General features: G+C 39.3%; 1 protein-coding gene across 4 annotated transcripts in view; it reads right to left on the bottom strand.

The window, feature by feature from the left end:
• The window catches only part of SGCE (sarcoglycan, epsilon), a 91,665-nt gene extending 73,400 nt beyond the window's left edge, over positions 1-18,265 (bottom strand). For 2 of the 4 annotated variants that reach the window (XM_006891478.1, XM_006891479.1), the window contains exon 1: positions 18,047-18,265. In XM_006891478.1, coding sequence (XP_006891540.1) covers positions 18,047-18,155 — 109 coding nt within the window. In that variant the 5' untranslated portion in view covers positions 18,156-18,265. The remainder of the gene's footprint in view (positions 1-18,046) is intronic. The other 2 variants (XM_006891480.1, XM_006891477.1) reach the window with 1 other exon arrangement.
• Positions 18,266-24,218: the final 5,953 nt, after the last annotated feature.

The following is a 24,218-nucleotide window of genomic DNA, read 5'->3' on the forward strand; positions in this document are numbered from 1 at the left end:
CAATGAACATGGTGAAATACAAGATAAACAAGAACTATTCCCTGTCCCCCAAGAAGTTTAGAATTTATTGCTGTTAGGTGCTATCAAGTTGAGTACAACTCATAAGTGACCCTATGAATACCAACAGATTTGAATTCTGTCCTCTCTTGTGACAGCCTCAAAATCTCTGACACATGTGAGCCCACTGCTGTAATCATGTATCAATCCACCTGGTTGAGGGTCTTCCTCTCTTTTTCTGAACCTCTACCTTACTAAGGATGGTGTCCCTTTCCAAGAAATACCCTTTTCCATCAATATCCAAAGTAGATGAAGTTTTATCATCTTTGCCTCCAAAGAGCACTTTAGCTGCACCTTAATCCAAGACATTATCTGTTTGTTCTTTCGACAGTCCAGGGGATACTCAGTACTCTTTTCCAAAACCACTGTTCAAAGTCATCAATTCTTCTGTCATCCTATTCCCTGTCCAGCTCTCAGAAGCCTAGAAAAGTGATTGGAAAAACCATGGCCTGAATCAGATGTACCTTAGTTCCTCGAACTAGCATCCCTGCTCTTCAATAATTTGGAGAGGCCCTTGTTTGAAAACTTTCCCAGTGCAATACATTTCATAATCTCCTGAATGCTGGTATCAAGTGCTGATTGTGGGGATTTTAATAATTCATGCAGAGAAACACATGTGCACACAAACACATATACACACATTAAATGGCAGAAGGCCAAGGGAAAACCCTGGCTAGGAGTCACTTTATGAGAAAAAAATTAATGCATATGAAATAGGTTAAATTTTACGTGTCGGTTGGTATCCAGGTCAAACCATCTAGGAAGAGGATGGAAACAGAGCTCTGAAATGTCTTTCAGGTGTAGATGTAACATTTACCCCTAAGAGAAATATTTACCAAAGTCAAAGCTCAGTGTAATTCCTTGTAACACATCCCATCCCATGAAAAAAGGGACCTGGAACACACACACATTTTTTTTTTCTACACACACATTTTTAACTTTGACTTATTTATTAGATATGATGATGTCATCTTCCACCTTCCAAACTATGAATCTACTAGTTATTTTCCCAGTTTTTCTTCTTCTCTACCAGAGTTGATATTTAGGTATCACTTTCTGACAACTTTGGATCACCACCCTATTTTTACTTCCTTTGACCATCCATCCAGGTCAGTTCCCAGTTTATAGTCTCATAAGCAAACCAAATAAAATTGCCCTACCTTCTGAAGTTGAAATGTCACGAGAAATAATGCAAAAATATTAGGAGGAACAGCAAAATCGATAAAAGGTGTTACTGACACATTTCGATAGCAAAAGTAGAGTATGACTGAGCAAAGGAGGAGGATGGACCACTACGACTGACATGCAAAGGAAGACAACAGAAGAAAGAGGAGGGTGTGTGTCACAATCTGGCATAGTTCATAAAGGCCAGAGATGAGGCGAGGTTAGAAAACACTGCTAGGTTTGAAAACTGAGAAGTCACTGATAACTCTTTGAAAGCAAAGTTCCAATAAAGCAGTGAGTGGAGAATCCAGACTGTAAGACGCAGGGGAAGCAAATATAGATTATTAGCCTTTCAAGGAGATTAGTAATACAGAGGCACAAAGAGATCAAATGCTAAGTACTGAGGAGCCGCAAGGCAGAGAGAAGGATTCTTTTAGCAAGGGGAGACTTATTTTCTTCATAAACTGAGGAAAAGAAATGGCCAAAGAAAGATACCGAAGATAAAATGGGAATGGATGAACTATCATAAAAGAGAAAGCAGACGGGAAAGGATGCAAAGGAAAATACATCAGGAATCAGAAATAAGGGCACGGGAAGACAAATATTTGCTGTTAAATAGAATATTTATTGTTGAGCTCCATCTAATAAAGTCAGAGATGTAATGGCAATCCTCTTTCACATGGAATTTTCAGTAAATTTATGAACTTAAGCTAAATTGTTAGAAATATTAAATTCCCTTCTAAATTACTGGAGAGGAAGGGAGAAAGAATGTAGTTCAATGCCCAACTTGTTAAAAACTGACAAAAATCTTAGGCTATTATTTCAGTAAGACCAAAGAGCAGAAACCAAAAACTCTACTACCCAGGCAAAGAAGCTGTTTTGTTTTTTTTTTTAAAAAAAATACAATTGATATTCAATTGTATACTTCCAAATTTAAGTAAGCCTACTAAACTACCCATACTATGGCGAGCATGCCTTGAGTCACTTAATAACAAAAATTGTGCACTTTAATATCTAGGTGAAACATACATAGCAAAGACATTTCCTAAATTATTTAAATGTGAATATTCAGCTGTGGGAAAATGCCCTACCCCAGAGGTCTCCTGCTTGCTGGTCTCCAAAGAATCCCCTGAGCAATTCTAAAAGGAAGTAAAAATTTCTACTGATACCAAATCTGAAACCATACCCACTGCTGCTCTCAAGTTTATTCCAACTTTTATTGACTCTACAGGGCAGAGCACAGCTGCCTTACAGGGTTTCCAGGCTAAACCTTTACGGAAGCAGTTTGCCACATCTTTCTCCTACAGAAAAAGGCTGATACAAACCAATGACCTTAAGTTTAGATGTCAAGTGTTTAAACACTGCACCAAGAGGAATTCTTACAGGTATGCCCAATGTTGTTTGTTGCTGATTCCCTCGAGTCAAGCACGACTCATAGCGACCCTATAAACAAAAGACCTGAAGCCTTTCTATAACTATTGTCATTTATCAAAGTTCATAGAGTTTCCAGAGGCATGTTGTTCAGTAAGTAGATGCCACCCCTGCTTCAAAATATGTCATTTAAAAAATTGTAAAATAAACATTGACAACTCCAAGAGAGCCTGATTGGGGGGGGGAGGGAATATACAATTTCATCTAGTGACACAAAAACAGTTAACTAAAGAGTAAACTACAGCTTGAGAGAAACTAAGATAGTCAGCTGAGTCACATTACATGCTACACATGGAGGGCTAACCTGAGACCTGTTATCCACCCTCCCCTACATGACCCACAAATGCAGCCAACTTGTAAGAATACACAAATCACTGTTGCACAGGTGTAAATCCCAACCCAGAAAGACAGGAAGCAGGTGGCCAAAGTCTCTACAACTTTGTAAAGAACCAGGTTCCATGCAAGATGCTATTATGATTGTTTAGTCTTTACAAACTCAAACCAATCTATCAACATATCTAAAGATTATAGAGGCTTAATCTTAAAGCAGAATAGAGTAAATCCTGCAGACAAGCAAGCACTCTTTAGAATTCCCCACTTTTCCAACTGAATAGTTACCATAAAGAAAGAATGGTTTGAGTACCCTTTGTTCCTTTATTCTGGCATAGTGGTTCTCAGACTATGTTGTGCATAAGAACTACTGTTCAGAATTATATATGCAAAACTACTTACATCGTGTTTTATAAGTGATTTTCACGATTTGTCAGGATAACTTTAAGTCTATGGGATTTCTGTCTTACACTCTGGCTTTTAGAACCTTACTAATACTGGTGTATGATTTAAAGCCACTGTGTGACCAGTGAACCAGTAACCATTGTCTCTGTAGAAGTGGAGCCTCCTTGGTTTTTACAGAATTCAAGAAACAAATGTGATTAGTGCCTTAATTGTTAAAAAAACCCCAAACAGAGGAAGCAAAAAAGGAGTTTCAAACATATCCCACAGATATCACACTATTTTCAAAACTAGCATTATATTGTGTACTTTTTAAAAAAGTTCCTATTCATATACCCAGAGAGCTCTGGTGGCCTCATAGTAAAAACCTGCACTGCGATTCCACAGGCACAAAGTTTGAATTCACCAGCGGCTCCTTGGGAGAAGGATGGGTAGTCCCCACTGAGGGTCAACTATGGGTTGGTTCTGATCGACTGCACGTAAGTAAGTTCTGATTACCTAGTCGTCTGGAGCCGGGCTGCTAATCCAGAGGGAGAATATGCCTGTCTTGTGGTTTGAATCCACCACCGGCTCTGCAAAGATGGGCAATCCAATCTCCTGTGTGAGCCTCAGACTCAGAACTCAAGCTCATTGCCATTAAGTCAGAATCAACTCATTGTTGACTCTCTTGTCAATTTTCAGAGGCTGTAGATCCCATGGGAGAAGAATGGCCCTCTTTCTACTTTGGAGCAGTTGGCTGGTTCAAACCACCTACCTGCCTTTGAGTTGGCAGTAAACTCATTATCCAATAAGCCATTTGCAACCTCTAAACACCTGTTGAAGGGTCAGTTATGAGTCAGTTCCTATTCTATGGCAATGAGAGGCTTTTAGACATAATTTTTATACCTAGAGTTCTAGTTTGACCAAATGTTTTTAAGGAAAACTATTGAGGTCGATTAAAACAAAATAAAAAGATCTCATTTTCAAGTTCTACTCCCCAGGCATGTCACCAAAGACAAGCAACAATGCCATGGGTGGTGTGCCTGCTTAAGTATTCAAGTCCCTACACTTTAAAGGAGAAATCTCAATAATATGGAAATAACTATTTGCTTTTAATTGTATGTCCAAGATTATGGATCCACCTGACTAACTTCCAGTATAGGAAATTATTGTATATTGACAAGTGCAGAATGCTCATGGAGAAAAAGTTAGTACTTCAGAGTTTGATTTTCATTAGAAAAAGACAAAAGCATTTATTTTTCTGTGAGTACCAATTTCCTAAGTTAAGGTGGGAAAATATAACTCTAGATTAAAAATATTTGTTTTACACACAACTGTTCACAATTAAATCAAACACAGAAAGAAAAATCAACGTGTGTAAACTCGTTCTTGAACTTCTTCCAAAGATAATGGACCATCCTCAGAAATCTTAAAAAGAGGATAATGCCATTGTGTTAACTGGGTTCATAATAATCTGCACTACAATTATACCTGGATGTGAGTTTTGCTCTAATTCATAAACATAAAAGCAAAGAAAAGCATGCATCCTGGGTTTATACAGCCCAAACCAAGAAGATATTCGCAAAATTAGTTGGCATGTCACTGTATCCAATCCAGCCAATTCTTCAGTGGTTCCCTCTAAAACCATAAAAGCCTAAGTTAATCCAGAGATGTCTGGCATACCCTCAAAATCCCTAGATACCATACACTATTTGAAATTTATCTTTAGACTTTTGTGATTCATTTTGAATCTTGTAGCAGCATGAGCAGATTTCATCTGGCCTAGGGCAAAGACACTCTGAAGAAATGTTCTTCTCCAAACTGGGATAATTTGCTGACTGAGAGAGGAGGGGTGTGCTGTTTAATAAAAGCAATTGAAGAGCTGTGAATAGGGACTGATTGCTGATGAGCTAATCAGAATGTCAAGGAATAAAAATAATAAATAGTACCTTATGCAGACATCACTGTCCAAGTAAACAGCAGGATATGCCAAATGAAATCTAATCTGATTAACACACTCAATTTAGAACCATACTGCCGAGTCTTTCTTTGTCCAGTCTCACCTGTCTCATTTCATATTTTGCTCAAAAGGTGTAAAGACTATGTCTTTAGAAGATGGATATATAACTTTCATCTTGCCCAAATCCTCTCTCATCTTCCTCCCCATGTCTCTCCCTCACCTGCCGTATTTTTATAATCACTTCCTTATCTAAATATAATTCTCCAAGGAAGGATACTTCTGATATTTTAAAAATACATTGGTTCCATGGTTCCACCTTTTAAAAAAATATAAATTATTACTTAGCCACCACACTCTTAAGTGCTAAGTAGTTGAGTTTTTCACATTTTAATGAATTGAATTCTTCTGTCAATTGTGTGATACAGGTGCTATTGGTTCCAATTTACAATGAGGCTGTTGGAAGTCTTGGAAAATTAAGTAGCTTATCACAGGACAGGCACTGAATAAGTGGCACAGTTGGATCCTGAGCCCATTTCTTGGCTGACTGTAAAGCCTGCTTGTCAATACTGTCTCCACATAGTTAAATGGAAAAGTAATGAAGATAGTGGTAGTTGTTTGTTGTTGTTGTGTACCACCAAGTCAGAGCTTCCAGCAGGCTTTCAGAGACAGTTAAATACAAATAGGAGACTGCTTATCCTTCTTCCACAGAGCAGGTGCTGGATTTGAACCACATGCCTTTGAGAATGGCAGCACAGGTTCTTACCACTAGGCCATCAGAGATTATTGTAATAGTGGATTCAAATTAGGATTCTCTGGGTGGGAAAGACATGGCTACTAACTGGAAGTGGTGTGAATCCACTGGGACATGTCTTGAAAGAAAAACCTGAGGACTGAGGACTTTTTTTAAAACGTCTGAAAGATGAGAATCACAGAAAACTAAAACACATGGGGTTGCTATGAATTGACAGTGACTCAGAGGAAACTGGGTTTGTTTGGGGAGTTTGGGGTTGAGGTTTTGTATTGTTGTTGGGGTGTTTTTTTTTAAGTCTTCAATTTATTTTTCTTTCCAGAAATGAAGAAGCTAACTCTTGGATTAAAAATTGCTAGTAATGAGGCAATGATACCTAGGAAGCGCTGGCGATCTAGTGCATAAGAAGTTGCGCTGCCAACCCAAAGGCAGGTGGTTTGAATCCACCAGCTGCTCCCCAGGAGGAAAACACAATCTTCTCCCATGTAATTTATAGACTAGGAAAACCTGCTGGAGGGTCAACTATGAGCCAGTTCCACCTCAACGCATGAGACTGACTGAGAGACTAAGGTATTACCTACAAAAAATCAAATCTCAAGTGTTACTTGCATAAGAAAAGTATTCTTTGAGAGGGAAAAGCTAAAGAGTTAATCAGCCACTAGGGGAGGGGAGAAAGCTTTGGTGAGGTTTTCCCATCCCAACCTATAGGGCATAGTGTGAAAGAAAGTCCTAAGAATGAATTACAGGAAGACTTTAAGTCATGGACTCCAAGGTAGAAGCCTCTAAGTTTTGTTTAAATTGAAGAGCGTGGCAGATGGGTGAATAATTATTTAACACAATTAAAAATAATTATAATTTTGTAATTTTAGCACAAGCTAGGTAAGATATTAAATTTCAGAAAGAAACAAAATTAGAAGACAGAAAAGCAATGTTTAATATAAGATTTCTAGGGAAGCTTGTCTGGGTTCAAGTCTCAGTTTTGTTCCAGGAAAAACTATTCACTGTCTCTCTGTCCCTGTTTCTTCATTTTATAGAGAGAAAACTTGGGATTCCCATATAGGTGGGAGATTCAGAGTATTGAGTGAGATAATATATTCAAAACCCTTAGAAGAATTCATAGCACTTAAGTAATTTCTAAAATATTATAAGCTATAATTACATAAAAACTCAACTAGTTTTCAAAATTTTAAGGTTTCTTTAAATGTGATTTTTATCTTGTAAATATTCAAATTTTTAGTTTTGTTTTGGGGGGGTTGTTTTGGTTTGGGGGTTTTTTTTAGTGTTTTGTTTTTTATTATTATTTTTTTTGCCCCTACCATTGATTGGCATGTTTACCTTTAAGAAGTACTGATGATAAAACTTCATCTCACACACTTGGGGCTATGATGCTAGGAAAGGCTATTCATTGGAGAGGGCCATCGTGCTTGGAGAGGTGAAGGAACAGCAAGTGAGAGGAAGACCCTCAGCCAGATGGACTGACACAGTGACTCGGCAATGTGCTCTAGTGTGTCAGGAAGTGTGAGGACGGCACAGGACAGGACATGGTTCACATCTGCTGTTTTTGGATTGCTATGGGTTGTATTAAAGGGCACCTAGCAACAACAAGAAGATATCCAAGACTGTGAGGATGACACAGGGCAGAATGGATATGAGTTGTACTCAACTTGACAGCACCTAACAACAGCAACAACAATAACAAACACCACTGGCATTATATGACACTTTTCTCTTAGCTCACATGATCATGACTGATAGGAAAATACGGTATTTCCATGGCAGAGTGAAATAACAGAGGTTGTGTAGGATCAGGACCAATAGCCCTGGTGTCCCAAGCATCCCAAATTCCACATAAGCTCCCAGAAACCTAAGAAAACGAGGGTGTTTTCAAATTCACAACCCATTTCTAACACCATATCAAGGTACACTTTTACCCTTTTAATACAAATGTGCTGAGAAGCAAATTGTATTGGCATTCATACTCTGTCTCATTCTTATAAACTCTTAGGTATTATTCTGAGGAAATAGTGCCACAAAGGAGATAATAGCACGCACAGAATTAAAACATTTACTATAACAAATATCAAGATTGGGAGTTAAAATTAAATGTTCAATAAAAGGAAATGTTTCTTTTATAGTCTAGCTAATAAAGAAAAGGAAGGCAGCTCACTTCTCTTGGTATTTTTTCTTAAGCAGCCCAGTTTCTACTTACACTGGAAAGGTTAAGTGTTGCCTGCCTTAGCAATGATCCTTTCTGCTTGTGTCTTATCTCAGAAAATACTTGGTGAATAAGAAGCATCTCTGGGACCCTAATTAAAAGGTTGTATGATACATATGTGCCATTACAATTTATTGTCTTCATCTGCAAAACAACTGACTGATTCAGAATTAATAAAATTAGTGAAAAACAATACAAAATAACATGCAGATTGGGAAGTCTAGTGTACTAGTGCAATCTAGTGGAAAACCAATATAAAGGTAAAACATAAAACCTACTGGGCTATAGAAGAAAAGCTATTAAAAAATCCCCCAAACTTTTAAAAATGAAAAATAGACCAATACTTAAATAATATTTTCAGTTAAGAAATCTCTGATAAGTACTCTCAAATTGGGTGTTTAAGGGTTTTTATTTTTAACTTCCTTTATTGTAAAAGCTATGTATTTTCACTGCAGTATTATACAGTATTTTTTAATACAGTATATTCAAATAATGTAATCAGGAAGGCATAAAATATAGATGTTCCCTCTCACATATTTATGGCAACCTCTTCATTGCTACTGCTGAAGATTAAAAAACAGAAACAAGCAAACAAAAAAGCCAAAAAGCATAACAGGATACTTGTTGCTGTGCAATCAATGCCAACTCAAAGCAACCCTATAGAGTAGGATGCTCTGTAGAGTTCTAAAGGCTGCAAGTATTTACGGGAGCTGACTGAAACATCTCTCTCTCTCTGAGTAACTAATGTAGCTGGAGGGTTTGAGCCACGGTAGTCTTGGTCAGTGGGCAAAAGTTTAACCACTGAATGACCATGGGTCCGTCTTGCCTAGGCTCTCCACTGTTAGGAGTCTGTATCTTTCCATATTTTAGGCCCATGCAAACACACATATAAGTATGCACACACAAACATATCCATGCCACACTCTTACATAATTGAACACACTATTTTTCACTTAACATATAGTGTGAACATTCTTACATGATGCCACATGTTAAGGTTATGGTGCTCAGTCACTATTTTTTCATCACTTCAAGCTCAGGCTTATCCAAAGTCTGACTCCTGCTCTTTCTTCTCTTTGAAATCTTGTCTTCTTCCAGGATTCTTCGGCTCCATGAATGGCACTACCAGTCATCACAAATATGCAAGAAACTACCTCAAAATTGGCCACAACATCTGTCCTCATGGATTTCTGCTCCAAATTCAATTCAGTATCAATTTCTGGTGTTGTTTTTTTTAACCTCTCAAAATATTTATCCTAGTTAATTGATAGTCCTCATTATCTCCCTACCCAAGATGTCACCATCTCCACTATGAATTCCTAAAATAACATTTTAACTGGTCAGCTGCAATCTACCTACCATCTACTCAGATCCATGCAAACCTTTCTTCACAAAGCATTTATTTTCTTGAACACTCACATCTTGTCACATGCAGCTCAAATGTCCTCAAAGACTTTTCCATCTGTCTTTAAATAATAAGTAAATGCTTTAAGATAGCCCTGCTATCTTAAGATAATCCTTGATTTCTCTAGCCTCACTTCATTTCATGCTCCCCTTCTCCCTGTGTCTCCACCTCTAGACAGTTTCTGTGCCTTCTATTTGCCATGCTCCATCTTGCTAAAGGGAGTTCTGGTGGCTCAAAGGGGTAGTGCTACCAACTCAAAGGCATATAGTTTTATCTATCAGCTCCTCCACAGGAGAAAGAAAGATGGGCCATCTCCCCCAATATAATTGTTTCCAATGTGAAAACTAGGTGGTGGGTCTGCTTTGAGTCAGTTCTGACTTAACATTAAATAACAGCAACACCCTGCTAATCAAGGTCTCTACACAAGCTCTCCCTTTTACCAACACAGCCCTACTCTCTTTCACCTAGTCAATCAACTAACTACTCATCCTGCATATCTGAACTTGTACAATTATCCTCCAGGGAAAAGCTGATGTCTTTGAATGCCAAAATCTTCTTCTAAAAGTGTTCTTTTGGTGTTTTCTAGCCCTTTTCTTCGTTCTAGGGAGCCCTAGTGGTAACAGTGGTTGAAGAATTCAGCTGCTAACCAAAAGGCAGGCATTTGGATCTCCCCGGCTGCTCTGTGAGTCCTGGTGGCTTAGTTGGTAAGAAGGTGCGCTGCTAACACGTAGGCACACAGTCTGGACCCACCACTGCTTAGAGGGAAAGATGGGCAATCTCCCTCTTTGACATTTACTGGCAATCTCCTCCCTTGCGATTTACTGTCTCTGAACAACCTGGAGGGTCAGTTACGGGTCAGTTCAGACCTGATGGTAGCAACAACAATCACTGCTCTGCAGGTGAAAGAGGACGCTGTCTACTTCTGTGAGCATTTCCAGCTTTGGAACCCTAAGGACAGTTGTACTCCGTCCTACCTAGCTGCTCTGAGTGTTGATTGAAGGCAGTGGGGGTTCTGTCACAGTTCTAAAGGTGCCTAGTTATGCGATTTAACTTTATCAAAACCACTGCTATTAGGTGTTCCACAATTGCTGTGACTGTATTTTCTCTAGTATCTAACATAGGAACACAAAACCAACTGGCATCCAATAAATAAATGAATAAAAGAAATGTTCACTGGTAAAGTTAGCTACTATGTATAGTTTATTCCTCTTCTCCCTAATACTACAAGAAACAGCCTTATAAGTTTTATATGGAAGCTAAACTTTTGGAAGTAAAACAGCTAGATAGAAAGTAATATACATTTCAGATTCTGAAAGGCAAGCAGAGCAATCTGTCATGTCCCCACTTCTCTGCAGTATCGGTCTTTGATTAGAATCACTATATGCCTACTGAAAATGAAAGATGTTAGAGGTGCTCATTGATTAACTATTTCATAGCAGAGAAAAGTCAATGTAATTTAGCTGCACAGTGAGAAGCCTTAATTTGCTAAGGAGGAAAAATAGTAGACTTTGGCACTAACTTTTTATTTTCTATTACATTTCAAGATTTAGAAAACCCAGCTTTATGGCTATGCCTACAACTGAAGAAATAGGGAACTAAAATATTTTTCTTTCACTGCTACAGAAAAATTCACTGGGCTTTCAGATTCTCAGTGAATTCCAAATCTCCATAAGAATAAAAGCTATAACCAGATGGGTGAATGAAATGCTAAATAATAAGAAAGAATTTAAAACATTGCTACTTCACCTTTAAACTTTACTTTTTACAAGAATGGCTTCATTTGTCAGTTAGAAAAGAAACAATCAGGATCTGTGTCACAACAGATGCTTCCGCGATTCCCGCAGTATGCTAACAGTGAACATCTCTGCTAAAATTCTGATTTTTTTCCAACACAATTAGGTAGAAAAAAAGATGGGCTAACTCTCCGTGATTTGTAGGTATTAAAGTGCACTTAGACCGTTACCGCATAATTACTTCTTAGATCAAGATACGAAATAATAATAGTTATGATGGAAAATTCTACCACTGAGGGACCCAAGGGGGAAAAAACAACATCTGCATTCTAATAGTTTGTATTATCCTTAAATGTTTTTCAGGCTATAACATTATGAACCATGGCAGCAACTAAGGTTTTGAGGCTACCTATATATTTCCCAAGGTAATATCTTTAAGTTTTCCATTTTAAGCCTTGTGAATGGTTTACTTCCTCAGCAGGGGAGCAAGCACTGCATTCAAGGAATTGCACCTGTAGATCAGGTGAGTGTGGCCGGGCCAAAAGCCCAAGTTTGAATCACTCTCTCCCTGAAACAAGAGCCGAAGCAGGAATGCCTTCAACAACTGGGACAGGAGCCACGCCAGTCACCCAGGGCGTTTATGATGCCACACGAACACAGGCACTTTTATGAAAGATTAGAGAAAGGAAGGAGGAAAGATTTGTTCTAATTAAAATTACACTTCACATGAGCAGAGTTAACGGGACTCTGTTCCTGACTTGGTAATTGAAGCGAAGGGGGAAATTCTATGTGTAGGAGAGGAGGCAAGAGTGAAAGGTAGGGAAAAGTTGGTTTAGAAAAAGCGGCAGAAGAAAACTCCAAGGCTCACGCGTACATAAAAAAATCCTGTCAGCCAGAGACGCTACAGGTTAACCCTCCTCAGAAGAGGGGCTTGGAAGCAAGCCGTGCACACGCCACAAATTAATTCTGAGGAACTACATTTTCAGAGATAGAGCAAATCATCAAAATAAGCAATGAGTAAGGCAAGCAAGCAAGCCAAGAAAAGTCTGCCCCAAGATTTGGTTAAGACATTAAAGATGATGCCCCCTGAGGCTGTGAGAAACCAACTAACCTGAAACAGAAGTTTCAAAGACAGGGGTGAGGGAGTGAAGAGGTGAGGGGAAAGGTGGGCAGAGGCTCCTTCTGATTAACAGATTTTATTTTGCTTTTGAAAAGAGAAAAATCACTGTAATAGTAAGCTGCAAGGAGACAGGCTGTCAGAAAGGAGGGGAAGACAGCAGATGGGAGCACTGCACTCTACCTCCCCCTGGGTGTGAGGCGTGAAGTAGCAAGGCTGTCCTGGGCGAGCGGCCAGCTTGCTTTCTCTTAACCTTGTGCCCCCCAACATCCATGGCCACCCTGCCATGCAGAAGCCTGTTCTGCATGACCAAGAAACACCCGCTATAAAAGCAACTCTGTGAAGCAAGTTGAGGTCGTGACACTGCACACAAGAAAAAAGTTTCCTCAAATTTGTATGTTTGGAATGAAATCAGAGTAGGAGGGAGGAAAATGTGTTAACTTATCCCTTTGCAGCTATTTTGTAGTCAGAAGAGAGCAACTTGCACAGAGATAGAACTATTCTTTTTAGAAGAAAAAAAAATGTTTCAGTCACAAAGATCTTTGCTGTCTCCACTAAAACGTTATCACTGCCTTCAACTTAAATCTTCACAGCAAGAAAGGAGACCATTTCTGATATTTTAAAACATGGAGAAGAAGTACAGATGGTAAATCTATGTGTCCTTGCTGAGCTGCACTCAAGTGGCAGAAAGGTCTTGAGCTGAAATGCATTTCCACCTTTCACACACTGGTGCTGGTTCTGCTTTCCCAAGCAAACAGAAAAGTTTAAGCTTACTTTTTAGTCTCAGTCGAACACTTCCAGCCCTTGTGAGGATACCTCCTATGACAAGATTTCCTGACCGCTCATCATTCCTGCGCCCTGTCTTGCAAGTTGTCTAATTTGTCAATGTCTCTCTTTAATTGTGACAATCAGATGGACAGAGTACTACATAGCTGATCAGACCAGGATACTATTAATTTTTGTAACATAATGGACACCACATTACTATCAGACTCTAAGTCAGAACTCAGTTTGTATTTTTTACAACCATGTCTTGTTGCTCGCTCAGATTAATATTCTGTTCTAAAAAAACTGACACTTTACAAAATCACCTCCTTGTTTCTATGCCAATGAATTATGCTGCATCTTTTGCTAGAAAAATCTTTTTTATTTCAACATAGCATTTCAGCCTATTTAGGCTGTGTAAACCCCAGATCTCCACCACATTCATTCATATAAATGCTGGAGAAGAGAAGGTCATGAGCAAAGGTCTTGTTACCTGCCACCAGGTACCACTTCTATACCCAAATTCAGTGACCCACACACTTTAGCAGGTACTGACTTGCACTAGCCTCTCTCACACAAACACACAATAAATAATCTCCACACAGAAGTATCTGAAATCCTTGACAAACGCTTTCCTAAAAGATATAATCATCTTGCAAAACAAAGTGTAAAAGATCTACACACATTCAAATTATAGCTATTTAAATGTATGTATGCACACGAAACATTAATTTAAAAGAGAAGAACAGTAGCGGGAATTGCTTGCTATAGTGTCAGACTAGAGAGGGCATTTTTTTTTCTTTAAATGCAGTCTTGAACTGAGTTGCATTGCTTAAAAATCTTAAAACAGTGGAAATCTGCTTAGAGTGAACTTTGGAGGCAATTCAGGAGAAATAGCAAGATGGACATCAAGACTCTTAACTGAACTGACCCAGCTGCCTGTAAAACTCAACTAGAAAAAATTCGCTTGAAAAGACTTCTTGAAAGACCTGTTGATCCCTAGTGCATACCAGTTTCTTGTTTGTTTATTCCTAATTTTCCATAGCTCTTTCAAGTCTGGTGTTTCTGCAAACTGGGAAGATAGCGAACCAGAAAACCAGATCCTAAAGCTTAGGAAAAGCCTCTGTATGTGCGTATATCTCCGTGTCTGTATGTCTGTTTTCTGGTCTTTGTTGAAAAGGTTGGGAAAGGATGGGAGTAAAAAGTCATCATATCAGTATTCAGTGCAACTCTGGTTTGAAATGGAACAAAGTATAAAGGGCTCAAGAATCACAAACAAACTCATAAATCAATGAATCTCCTCATCTAGAATTTCTTTTACTCAAAGAGTAGAAAACAGTTTTGCATTTTAGTGTTTGGAATATGGAATATGCAAAGATACGGTTTTTAACAAAAATAAATAGGGAGAGTCAGATAGAGAAAGGGTAGAGAGTAAAAGCAGAAAGAAACCAAAATGACCAATATTTTGGAGAAAACAGGATCTTTAAAGCACTGAACTATCTGCCTTCAGAATTTCTTAGAAGTCCAGTTTGCTGTTTATTTTATATGCCAACATTTTGCTTACAGTATTTCCAGCAGAAGTAAGACTGGTGCTAGAAACCAGATGGCTGTTATCTTTCCCAATCTCCCATCAGTTTTCTCTGGTGCTGTCTTGCTGTTTTCCCAGAAATATGCTTGTCTGTGAAACAAGCAAAAAATTCTACTTGGCTTAAAAATTTTCTACCTCACTAGCAATTAAACTAAATACACAAAGTCAAGCAACAGTTTTCAGATGCAAGAGAAACTTATAAAAATGGATAAAAACTAGTATATCCAGTTACTATTTGACAACTGAAAATTTTACTTTGCTTAGAATCTGACAAGTGAAAACTCCACTTTGTTTAGGGAACAGAAATTTCACATCATCCTAGAAGTTAAGCTAAATCTAAGTTAAATTAACAAGTTCTGAGAGAGCCTTAGCATAATGTCAAAGAACAGAGAAAATATTCAAATTGAATTCCTAGTTATTATAATGACAAGAGAAGACTTCACTTTGCTTGGAAATACAACTAATTTTTCACCACACTAAAAGTGAAGCTAGATCTGTGAGGCAAATCAGCAGCCTCATAGACCTACAGTAAATTTATTTTTTTTAAAATGGCTCAACCATGAAAAGCCAAAATCTATTTGATAAAGTAAATAATGTATATTAGCACTTCTAATGTTTGTCTACAAATAGAAAATAATGTCCAACATAAAAAATAAATATCTGAGGAAATCTAAAATTTAGTTAAGATACTAAATGTAAAAGAATTGTTTATATACTTATGCATTAATGTTGTTTGGTTTTGATTGAGACTTTGCTCTTTTAAGGTACCATGAAAGTGCTATGTAAGTATTTGTCTATCAATGTTGTGTTTTCATTCCTAATATTTTTTTGTTGTTTTAAATAATCCCACAAAAAATTTTAGCTAAAATACTCACTAGTGTTCAGTTTTCTTAGAAAACTCTTTCTTAGCAAAGCAGATTTTTCCAACACAAGCAGAGCAATAAAAAGCACAAAGAAATCTATCAAAATAACTACATGAATGTTAGAATAGTAAGACTAATGACAAGTCTTCATTTAAAAATCTTTCTATTCTAGAGTTATTATTTTAAAATTTAAATTACAAAAATGAATGCTTATTATTTGCTCTTTTAAAAAAAATACCTCTCCAAACATTGTTTTTGGACATGTAAGATTCCTTGAAAAGATAATAATTGAGAATTTAACCCCATCTTTATTTTCAGAAAGTATGCATATATGACACAACTATTAAAAATACCTATTATTTGAGTAGATTTCTATTCTTAGATATCAGTTTGAAAATGTAAACTTTGAAATGTTTACCGGGGTTATCTCAACAGTGTAAGGTTACCCATGATCAAGATTTTTGTTTCTTTACGCTTTCTGGGGTTTGTTTTTTCCCCCTGAATTGGCACAGTGAGCACTATTTTTATAATGGCACAAACAATAAAGTCTTATGTTTAAATATTATATATATATTAAAAGAATGATTAACATTTTGAAATTTAAAAAATAAAATTTGTGCAAACCTATCTAAACTTTCAAAGTCCTAGGATAGGTTTTTAAAGTTAAATTTTCCCTACTTTTCATCTTTACTTGTTTTTAGCCTCACTTTTTAGAAGGGAAAATATCAGTTAACTAATTAAATTTTCTGGATTAAAAAAACCTAAGGATTTGACAATGTCTCTCCAGAACAGCACTCTCTATCATACATAATGAATCTTGGGATTATTTTATCTTTCAGAAGAGGGTGACCATCCTGAAGATTAAATTAAAAATTGTAATGGTGCTTACCCAACTTCTTAGAAAAAGTTTCTTTTTCATTGTTTAAGTTTGCATTTCATTCATTCATATGCCTGAGGTGCAGTGTTTTATTTCTAATAAAAACCAAGTTTCTCATTTAAAAATGTGCCATAGCTAGAAAGGTACGCTTTAAGTGTGATCCCAGCCACTCTATAATTATCTACAATGGGTCAAATTCTTACTTATTCTTTATGTATAGCATAACCTATAGTGTTAACTAAAGTATACTCAATTTTAGCTTGCAAACATAAACCTGTTTCATTTGTGTTTCAGGAACCCTCACTCAACTGTTTTCCTTTTTAATTTCTTTTATCAAGATTATCAACAGATTGCCAGTGTTCTCTGCTCTTAACACTTTGAGGCTCAAAATGGAAATGCGTGTTAAGTATTCTTAGCATCCTTCTTCCTCAGTACAGGCTTATAAGTTAAGGCATTTTTTCCCTAACATAAAATATGTGTATATAAATACAAGCAAATAAAAGTAACCAAGTCGCAGCAACATGCTTGAAAGGGTCAGAGGGGCGGTTATCGTGACTAAATGCATTCGCTCAAGCTACAAATTTAGAAAAATAGTAGCAAACCCTCCGCATAAATCTCACAATCGCTGCCAAAAGCTTGGAGCTGGGATCTTCCAAAGCCCGCCAGCCACATTGGAGGCATTCACTGCTGTTTTTAATTGTTTTTGCTTTCTCTAAATAGTTCCGTTGGTGGGGCAAACGATGCTATCTTCTCTGATCCCCCGCCACGGTGTTAACCCCGATCAGAGCACTATCTGGCTCCCAGCCTTTCTGGATTCTGCTTCCGTTCCCTGCTCCGTAAAACCTAAGAAAAACAGTGGGTTTCCGCTGCCTAGAAATGCGTTTAGAAATAGAAGGGAATTAAGTATTCCATAAATTGTGTTTTTGTGTTCGCTCTGGATTGTATTTAAGAACGTAAGATATTTGTGTTAAAAGGGGGAGGTTTCTCAGCTTGACACTCGTTTCCTATAGATCGCCTTATGGCCAAGTCCCAATTACAAGGTAACAACCCCGCACCCCTGAAATTGGGCACAGACCCTCAGCTCTTCGCTGTGGGGCTTGAGAGTGGTCCTCCGTGGGCAAAGGGAAGTGGTGATGTTGAAAATGGACACAGAGGATGGAATTTCTGCACGCGCTGGGTGGGGTGGGGCATACGCGGGGCCTAGAGAAAAAGGCCAGGGGTCAAGCCTGAAGAAGGACACACAGGCCCAGGGCATAGGGTGCGGGGTGTCCTCGAGAAGGGGTGCAGTGGGATCAATGTATCAAAAGGGGTTCGCGCCCGAAGGGCGCGCCCAAGAACCCAGAACCCGGGTGGGGGAGGGGAGGCGCCGGCCTGTTGGCCTCAGGACCACCCATCGCGCGCAGGCCACTAACCTGTCAGCAAGAAGGTGCCAGTGGTCGCGGGGCTCATCTTGCGTGTCCCCCGACCCTGTCCCATCCAAGCGTAAGGGTCTCCCAGTTCCCACCACGGGGGCAATTGCATTCTTGGCCTGGCTAGGCCGGCCGTCCTCGATTCTCCCCTCCCCTCCCTTTCTTCTTTCCTTCCAGCTTGGCCAGTTCAGCATCAGCATCCAGCACCCCCTTGCTGATCCCTTACTCCCTCTAGCGGCGGGCCACTGTAGCGTGACCATCACCCCTCCCCCACTCTCCCACCTCCCCACCCCGCTCCCCCTCCTCCACACCCCCATCCCGCGGAGCACGCTGGGATTTGGCGCCCCCCACCGCTGTTCAGCCTATATAAGGTGCTCACCGGGCACTCACGGTACACACGCTTCAACTTTGCTTGGTGTGTGTCGAAGAAGAATCCTGACTGCACCCTGGGAAGAACCACGAAGAAGGTCCACCGACCCTCGGCAAGGGTCCGCTGAGCGGGCTCGCGTCCGGAGTCTCTCCGGGCTGCAGAGCACCCAGCGGTGCCCACACCGGGTGCTGGTGTGGGACCTGTCGTCCTTCCCGTCTTCGCAGAGGGGTCCTCGTGTGGTGAGTATGCGGTGAGGATGTTTCTCCTTTTTAAGACCACATTCATGTCCCCTTCTTACTGGGAGCTGCGAGGAGATGGAATAGCGCCCACGAATGTCTCCACGCAAACCTTGTCATGCCTTCACGGCTGTACTCCAAAGTAAAATCGAGAAACCCAGCCTTCACGGCTTCGTTTCCAAGACCCGAGTCGAGAAACGGGCTGTAGACCGATATGAGCTGTGGACACACATGAGCTGCAGACAGACATGAGCTACAGACCGTTTTGCTCTTCCAATGGGCTTCCAGCTATTGGACTCTTTAACTTCCCTACGAACTGTTTGGTGTTTCCAGTGTGTTCCAAACTGTTGAGCACTTTAAGTGCAATACCAATGTGGTACAAACTGTTGAGCGCTTTAAGTGCGCTACCAACTGTTTGATGCTTCCAATGCGCTACAAACTCTGGAGCACTTTAAGTGCGCAACGGGCTGTTGGGTGCTTGCATTGCGCTACAGAGATGCAGTAGTGTGCTATAAACTACTTAAAGCTGCACAAGAACATTACTGACTTCCCACAAAAGCGTGGCTCTTGCGCTCCAACCTAGAGTGAACTCCAGAGATGCATCAACTGCAGACTGATTTGCGCTTTACTGAGCTACAAAATCTGAGCTGCAGGATAGCTCTATTAAATGTTAGTGCTTAATCGCGCTACAAACCAATTGAGCTGCCGAGAGGTATAGGCGCTGTAGAACAATTTACACTTAAAATGGTACGAAGTGGTAGCTTCAGTGGTAGACAAGCTGCGTATTGATATGCGCTACAAATAATCCAGCAGTAAAGAGACATGGGCAGCGCAGTGAGAGAACTCTGGTTTTCAAGAGGGACTCCACCCTTTGTCTCTAATACACCTTTTGGAATGGCTCCCGCTGAGGTTTTTTTACTGGATGATCGCTGCAGGGTCGTACTCTTAGACAAAATGGAGCCCCGGGTGAAAAATCATGTTTAACATTCTGTCCACCCTATTTCTAGTATAGTATTGGAAATGGAGAAGCTTTGAGTTGAGCATAAAAGCTAATTTTACGGTGGTATTAGAGAGGGTTACCAGCCTAGTTGAACTAAATTGAAGTGGCGGTATAGTGGTAACGTTGGCTATGAGTACAAATGGTGATGAGCAACAGTTTGTGGAAACTGTCGGTTTGCTGAATATCGGAGGGTGGAATTGGAGGGCGGGGGGTGATGGTGCTTGCAGTAAGATATTAATGTGGCTGTTCAAATGTGGTGGGAGGGGTCCATAAGGGGGGAAACCGGGGAGAGGCCAGCAGAAACTCTGCAGCCTTCAGCAGCCAGTCTCAGAGACCCGCCCCCCCCAACCCTAGCGTGCCTTTGCAGCTTCTGATCACAGCGCATTTGGCGCCTCCCTCCATCTCCTCCTCGCCTCCCCCCAGCGCCTAGTGGGTGCGCGCGCCTCCCCTGCAGCGCGCCTTCTCTGAACGCGCCTCCTCAAGTCCTGCCTCCACATGGCCCCTCCCTGTCTTTGGGTCGGCCCATGCTCTAGGCACCCCGCCTCTCTAGGCACCACCCCGCCTCTCTAGGCACCCCCACCTCAAAGCCCGCTTCCGCTGAAGTTGGCTGCCCAGACCCCTCCTCCAAAGTTTGGGCCCTCCCTCTGATTTGGCTGGCCCAGGCTCCACCTCCCCAGTGTCTGGCACCTCCCCTAAGCCGTAGTTCTGTGAGGTGGCCTCCTGGCCCCGCCTTCCTCGGCTGCACAGAGGGACACCCCCGCCCCCCATCAGCCTACCCGTTTATTGCGCATGTGCGCCCTCTGCTCGAGCCTGGCTGTACGACCCCGCCCTCCTGCAGTTTCTGTGCTGTCAATTTTGCTTTTTATCCACCAGTGTCTAATGAGTATGAAAATAATAAATAAGAATAATTAACAACAACAAAAATTATCTGACACAAATTTATCTTAAACGTGTTTTGCATATATTAAATAACATTATTTTCTTGGTACGTAAATATTTATAATTTGAATATATTAAATAACAATCCTATGATTTACCTGACACTTGTAAATTTATTTTATAAGTGCTTTGTATATATTAAATATAATCCACAATTAATCTGGTACTTTTAAGTTTATTTATAAGTGCTTTGCATTTATTAAATAACATAATCCCACAATTTAAACTAATGGCAGTGGGTTATGATGATACTTCTAAATTAACATGGTTGATACTTCAAGGTAGTCCAGCCTTTACTGGTACTACAAGGTAGTCCTCATTACTCTAACTAGTGGGGAGAATGATAGAAGAATTTACTTTTAAGTTATGTTTTTTATTTGAGACACTAGTGGATTTTTGTGATAAAATTTCATGGTATTGGTTGATTTGATAAGGAGCAACTTGAAAAGTGTTTCATAAATTTTATTAAGTTGTGTATTGGGGTTGCTGGCGTGGCGCCACTTTCAGTGATATGATGCCCAGGAATCTGGGTTTTTTCTTTCAGCTTCAAAGGACCTGGCCTGTGAGGGTCCCTGGTGGTTCAGTGATTAAACACTGCTCAACTCTCCAGTCCTACTGCAAGAGAAAGGTGGTGTACTCTACTTTCATAAAAATCACACAGCCTTGGGGACTATGTTCTATTCTGTCCTGTGGGGTCACCAAGAGTGGCGATCCACTTATAGCAACTGATTTGATTTTGGTAACTTGCCCACAGATAATAAATTGTACTTGGCACATGATGGGCATTGATTAAAAATGTTAAGTGACTAGAAGAAAAAGTTTTCCCTTGGGGACTTGCTTGGTATCTACTTTGAGCCCTGGTGGCACAGTGTTTAAGCACTAACCTGCTAATAGAAAGGTCAATATGTCTGCAGGTGTTTTTTAATTTCTTGCTGGTTTATTTCTTAGCATGCTTTGCTGTCCCTAATGGCTTTGTTCACCTTACCTCACCTTTAGCAGGATAAAAAAAATTGTTAGTAATATAAGCTATAATTCATAATTATCATACAAAACAGTTATATCTTAAGTTACTTAAGATAGTTTTTCTAGTAAAAATGAGATTTAAGTTTGGGGCAATTGCCTGGCTTTATGATACATGCCTTTATATATAATTTTTTGAGATGTAATATAAAATAAAAATAGTTACATTACAAACTAAAGATTGTATTTTCACTGGCATAATTGAGATTTAGCCCATATAAATGAAGTTCATAATTTACTGCCAATCATACGGTCCATTTTCAAAAAATTCTATTTGTATCTGACCTTTAAAACCTGGTTTTATAAATTACAAACTGTGAGCCAGGACCTTTCTAAAGGGTGGAGTTAAGAGCCTGGCCCCCAAAACCAGTTCCCCCCACCCACCCCCAAAAGATAAAATCTATAGAAATCATTTGCTTAACATGGCAACTTTAAGAAAACCTCTAACCTCTCTCCACCTCCCCTATTACACACCTTGCCACCTTTTATGGAAATGATGAGCATTTTAAAGAGATCTAAAACAATGGCAAAAGCATGCACATTCTAATGGAATTTGCTTTTCATTACAGTATATTTAATACTCAAAGAAATGTGGACAGCATGAGAAAATGTAAAACAACTAGCAATTGCTTAATGAAGTATTGTTCTCTAATGAAATATTATGCTAGTATTCAATTTTGGACTACTGTTAGGGGGTGTTTTAGTGTGGGGTTTTTGATGTGTTTGGGGAATAATTATATATGATATTGCCCATGCAACTTTTTGTGAAGAAGCAAGGATTAATCAAATGTATTTCATTACTATGTGTGTTGAAACTGAAGTATCTTACATGAAGATGGCATCTGTCTTAGGTGTTTCAGTTTTATGCTGTGTGTGCCCTTTGATTTTTCCAGAATAGGGTTGAGAGGCACAACCTTGGTCCACTTCCCCACCCCCAACTCAGCCACCAGGAAAGGGGAGTTTAAGGAGCTCTATATAATAGTAAAACTGAAATCAAGCCAAATTAGACCAAAGTAATACATATTCTAGTAAACATTTTAAAACTTTATTTACAGTTATAATGCCTTAGTAACTACCTGTCTAGAATTCTTATAGTTCAACCCTCAGTTACTACTTTTGGTCCCATCAAAAAATTTGTAAGTCCCCAGGTCAGGCTTTGCTGCCTGGTATTGGTAAAAGCCAGGGCAACCTGGTGACCTGATAGTCACTGGATTTGTTTGACACCAGCATTTTAGTAATAAAAATAAAAGTGTCTTTGAGGCAGGGGAGGAGCCTCTTGTCTTACCTAAGTTATTTCTTAATTTTATATTGCCTTTCTATATCTCAAAGGCATTTGAGCTTTTTAACTAGCACCACTTTTCAGTTTCCTTGAACAATACAGTGATTGTTTGCTGGTTTCGTAATTTAATATTATTTCTGACCCAATTTTTTGCAGATGTTTACGCCATCAGACATGGGCCTAAATAAGTCCTCTCAAACCCCCAAATCCATGTAGTGGCTGTGATTGACAGGTATATTGACCTCTGACCTGGGACATGCTGCCTCTGGCCATGACATCAGTGCCCTTTAAGAAGTCTTGGCATTGTATTCTGAGTGTATTAAAATGCACTCAGATGACAGAAGTGACCCTATACTAACCTAGTGCTTATAAATTGTTTTTTAATGAGGCATTAAAACTTTTAATTTAGGGGAGCTCTGGTGGCCTAGTGGCAAGAATCTGTACTGCAGTCCCAAAGGCACACGGTTCAAATCTACCAGATGCTCTGCTGGAGAAGGAGGGACAATTTCCTCCTGTACCAGTCAGATCTGATTTGACGGTACATGCACAAAAAATAATAAAATGTAAAAAAAAAAATTCTAAATTAAAAAAAAACTTTTAATTTAGTAAAGATTGCATTGTTTCATGACTTTCTGGTATTAGCTATACAGTAGTTTTAAAGGAGTTTGAAATGAGACTGAAATGACATAGATTAAGTTGTTTTAATTGTTCTGATATTTTTAAACCTGAATATTTTACCTTGAGTGTAATTATTTATTGTGTCTGTAGTTAAGGTTATTAAAGTAATGGAGTGGAAAATTTGAGGTTTTAAGAAAGGTGAAGGGAACAACTTCCAAGGTTGTTGATAATAGTGTATTTTTATCAAAACACCCCTGCTGTTTTTTTGGTCCTCTGTTGGTTATAATATTAGGGCTTTTTTTCCTAACATCTCCAGAGAAGGGTGTGTGTGTGTGTGGTTTTTTTTTAATCTGCTTTATTTTAATTTTAAATTTACATTTCGGGTTACAAAAGAGAGTGAGGAGTTAGGACAGATTAATCTGCCCTGTTTTATTGCTTTCCTAGAGTTTTGCTAGCGTTTTTTAAGAGATGAGTGGAAATGGAAAAGAATCATTCTTGATGTTGATAATTGAGATGCATGTTTTATTTGATAACTCTGTGGAGGTGAACCAAGGTGTGGCAGACACACACACCCACCCCACCCCACCCCCAGGGCTGAGGAGTATAAGCTTTGTGATTTTAATACCGTCTTTTATGCTGTTGTTGCCTGTTGCTTGGAATAACAGTTATGATTTTGTTATTTATTCACACTTGCCTTAAAAGTGTCTTGCTTT

This window comes from Elephantulus edwardii, unplaced genomic scaffold, assembly GCF_000299155.1.
Source record: "Elephantulus edwardii isolate Elephantulus edwardi_28Jun2011 unplaced genomic scaffold, EleEdw1.0 scaffold00098, whole genome shotgun sequence".
Lineage (NCBI taxonomy): Eukaryota > Metazoa > Chordata > Mammalia > Macroscelidea > Macroscelididae > Elephantulus > Elephantulus edwardii.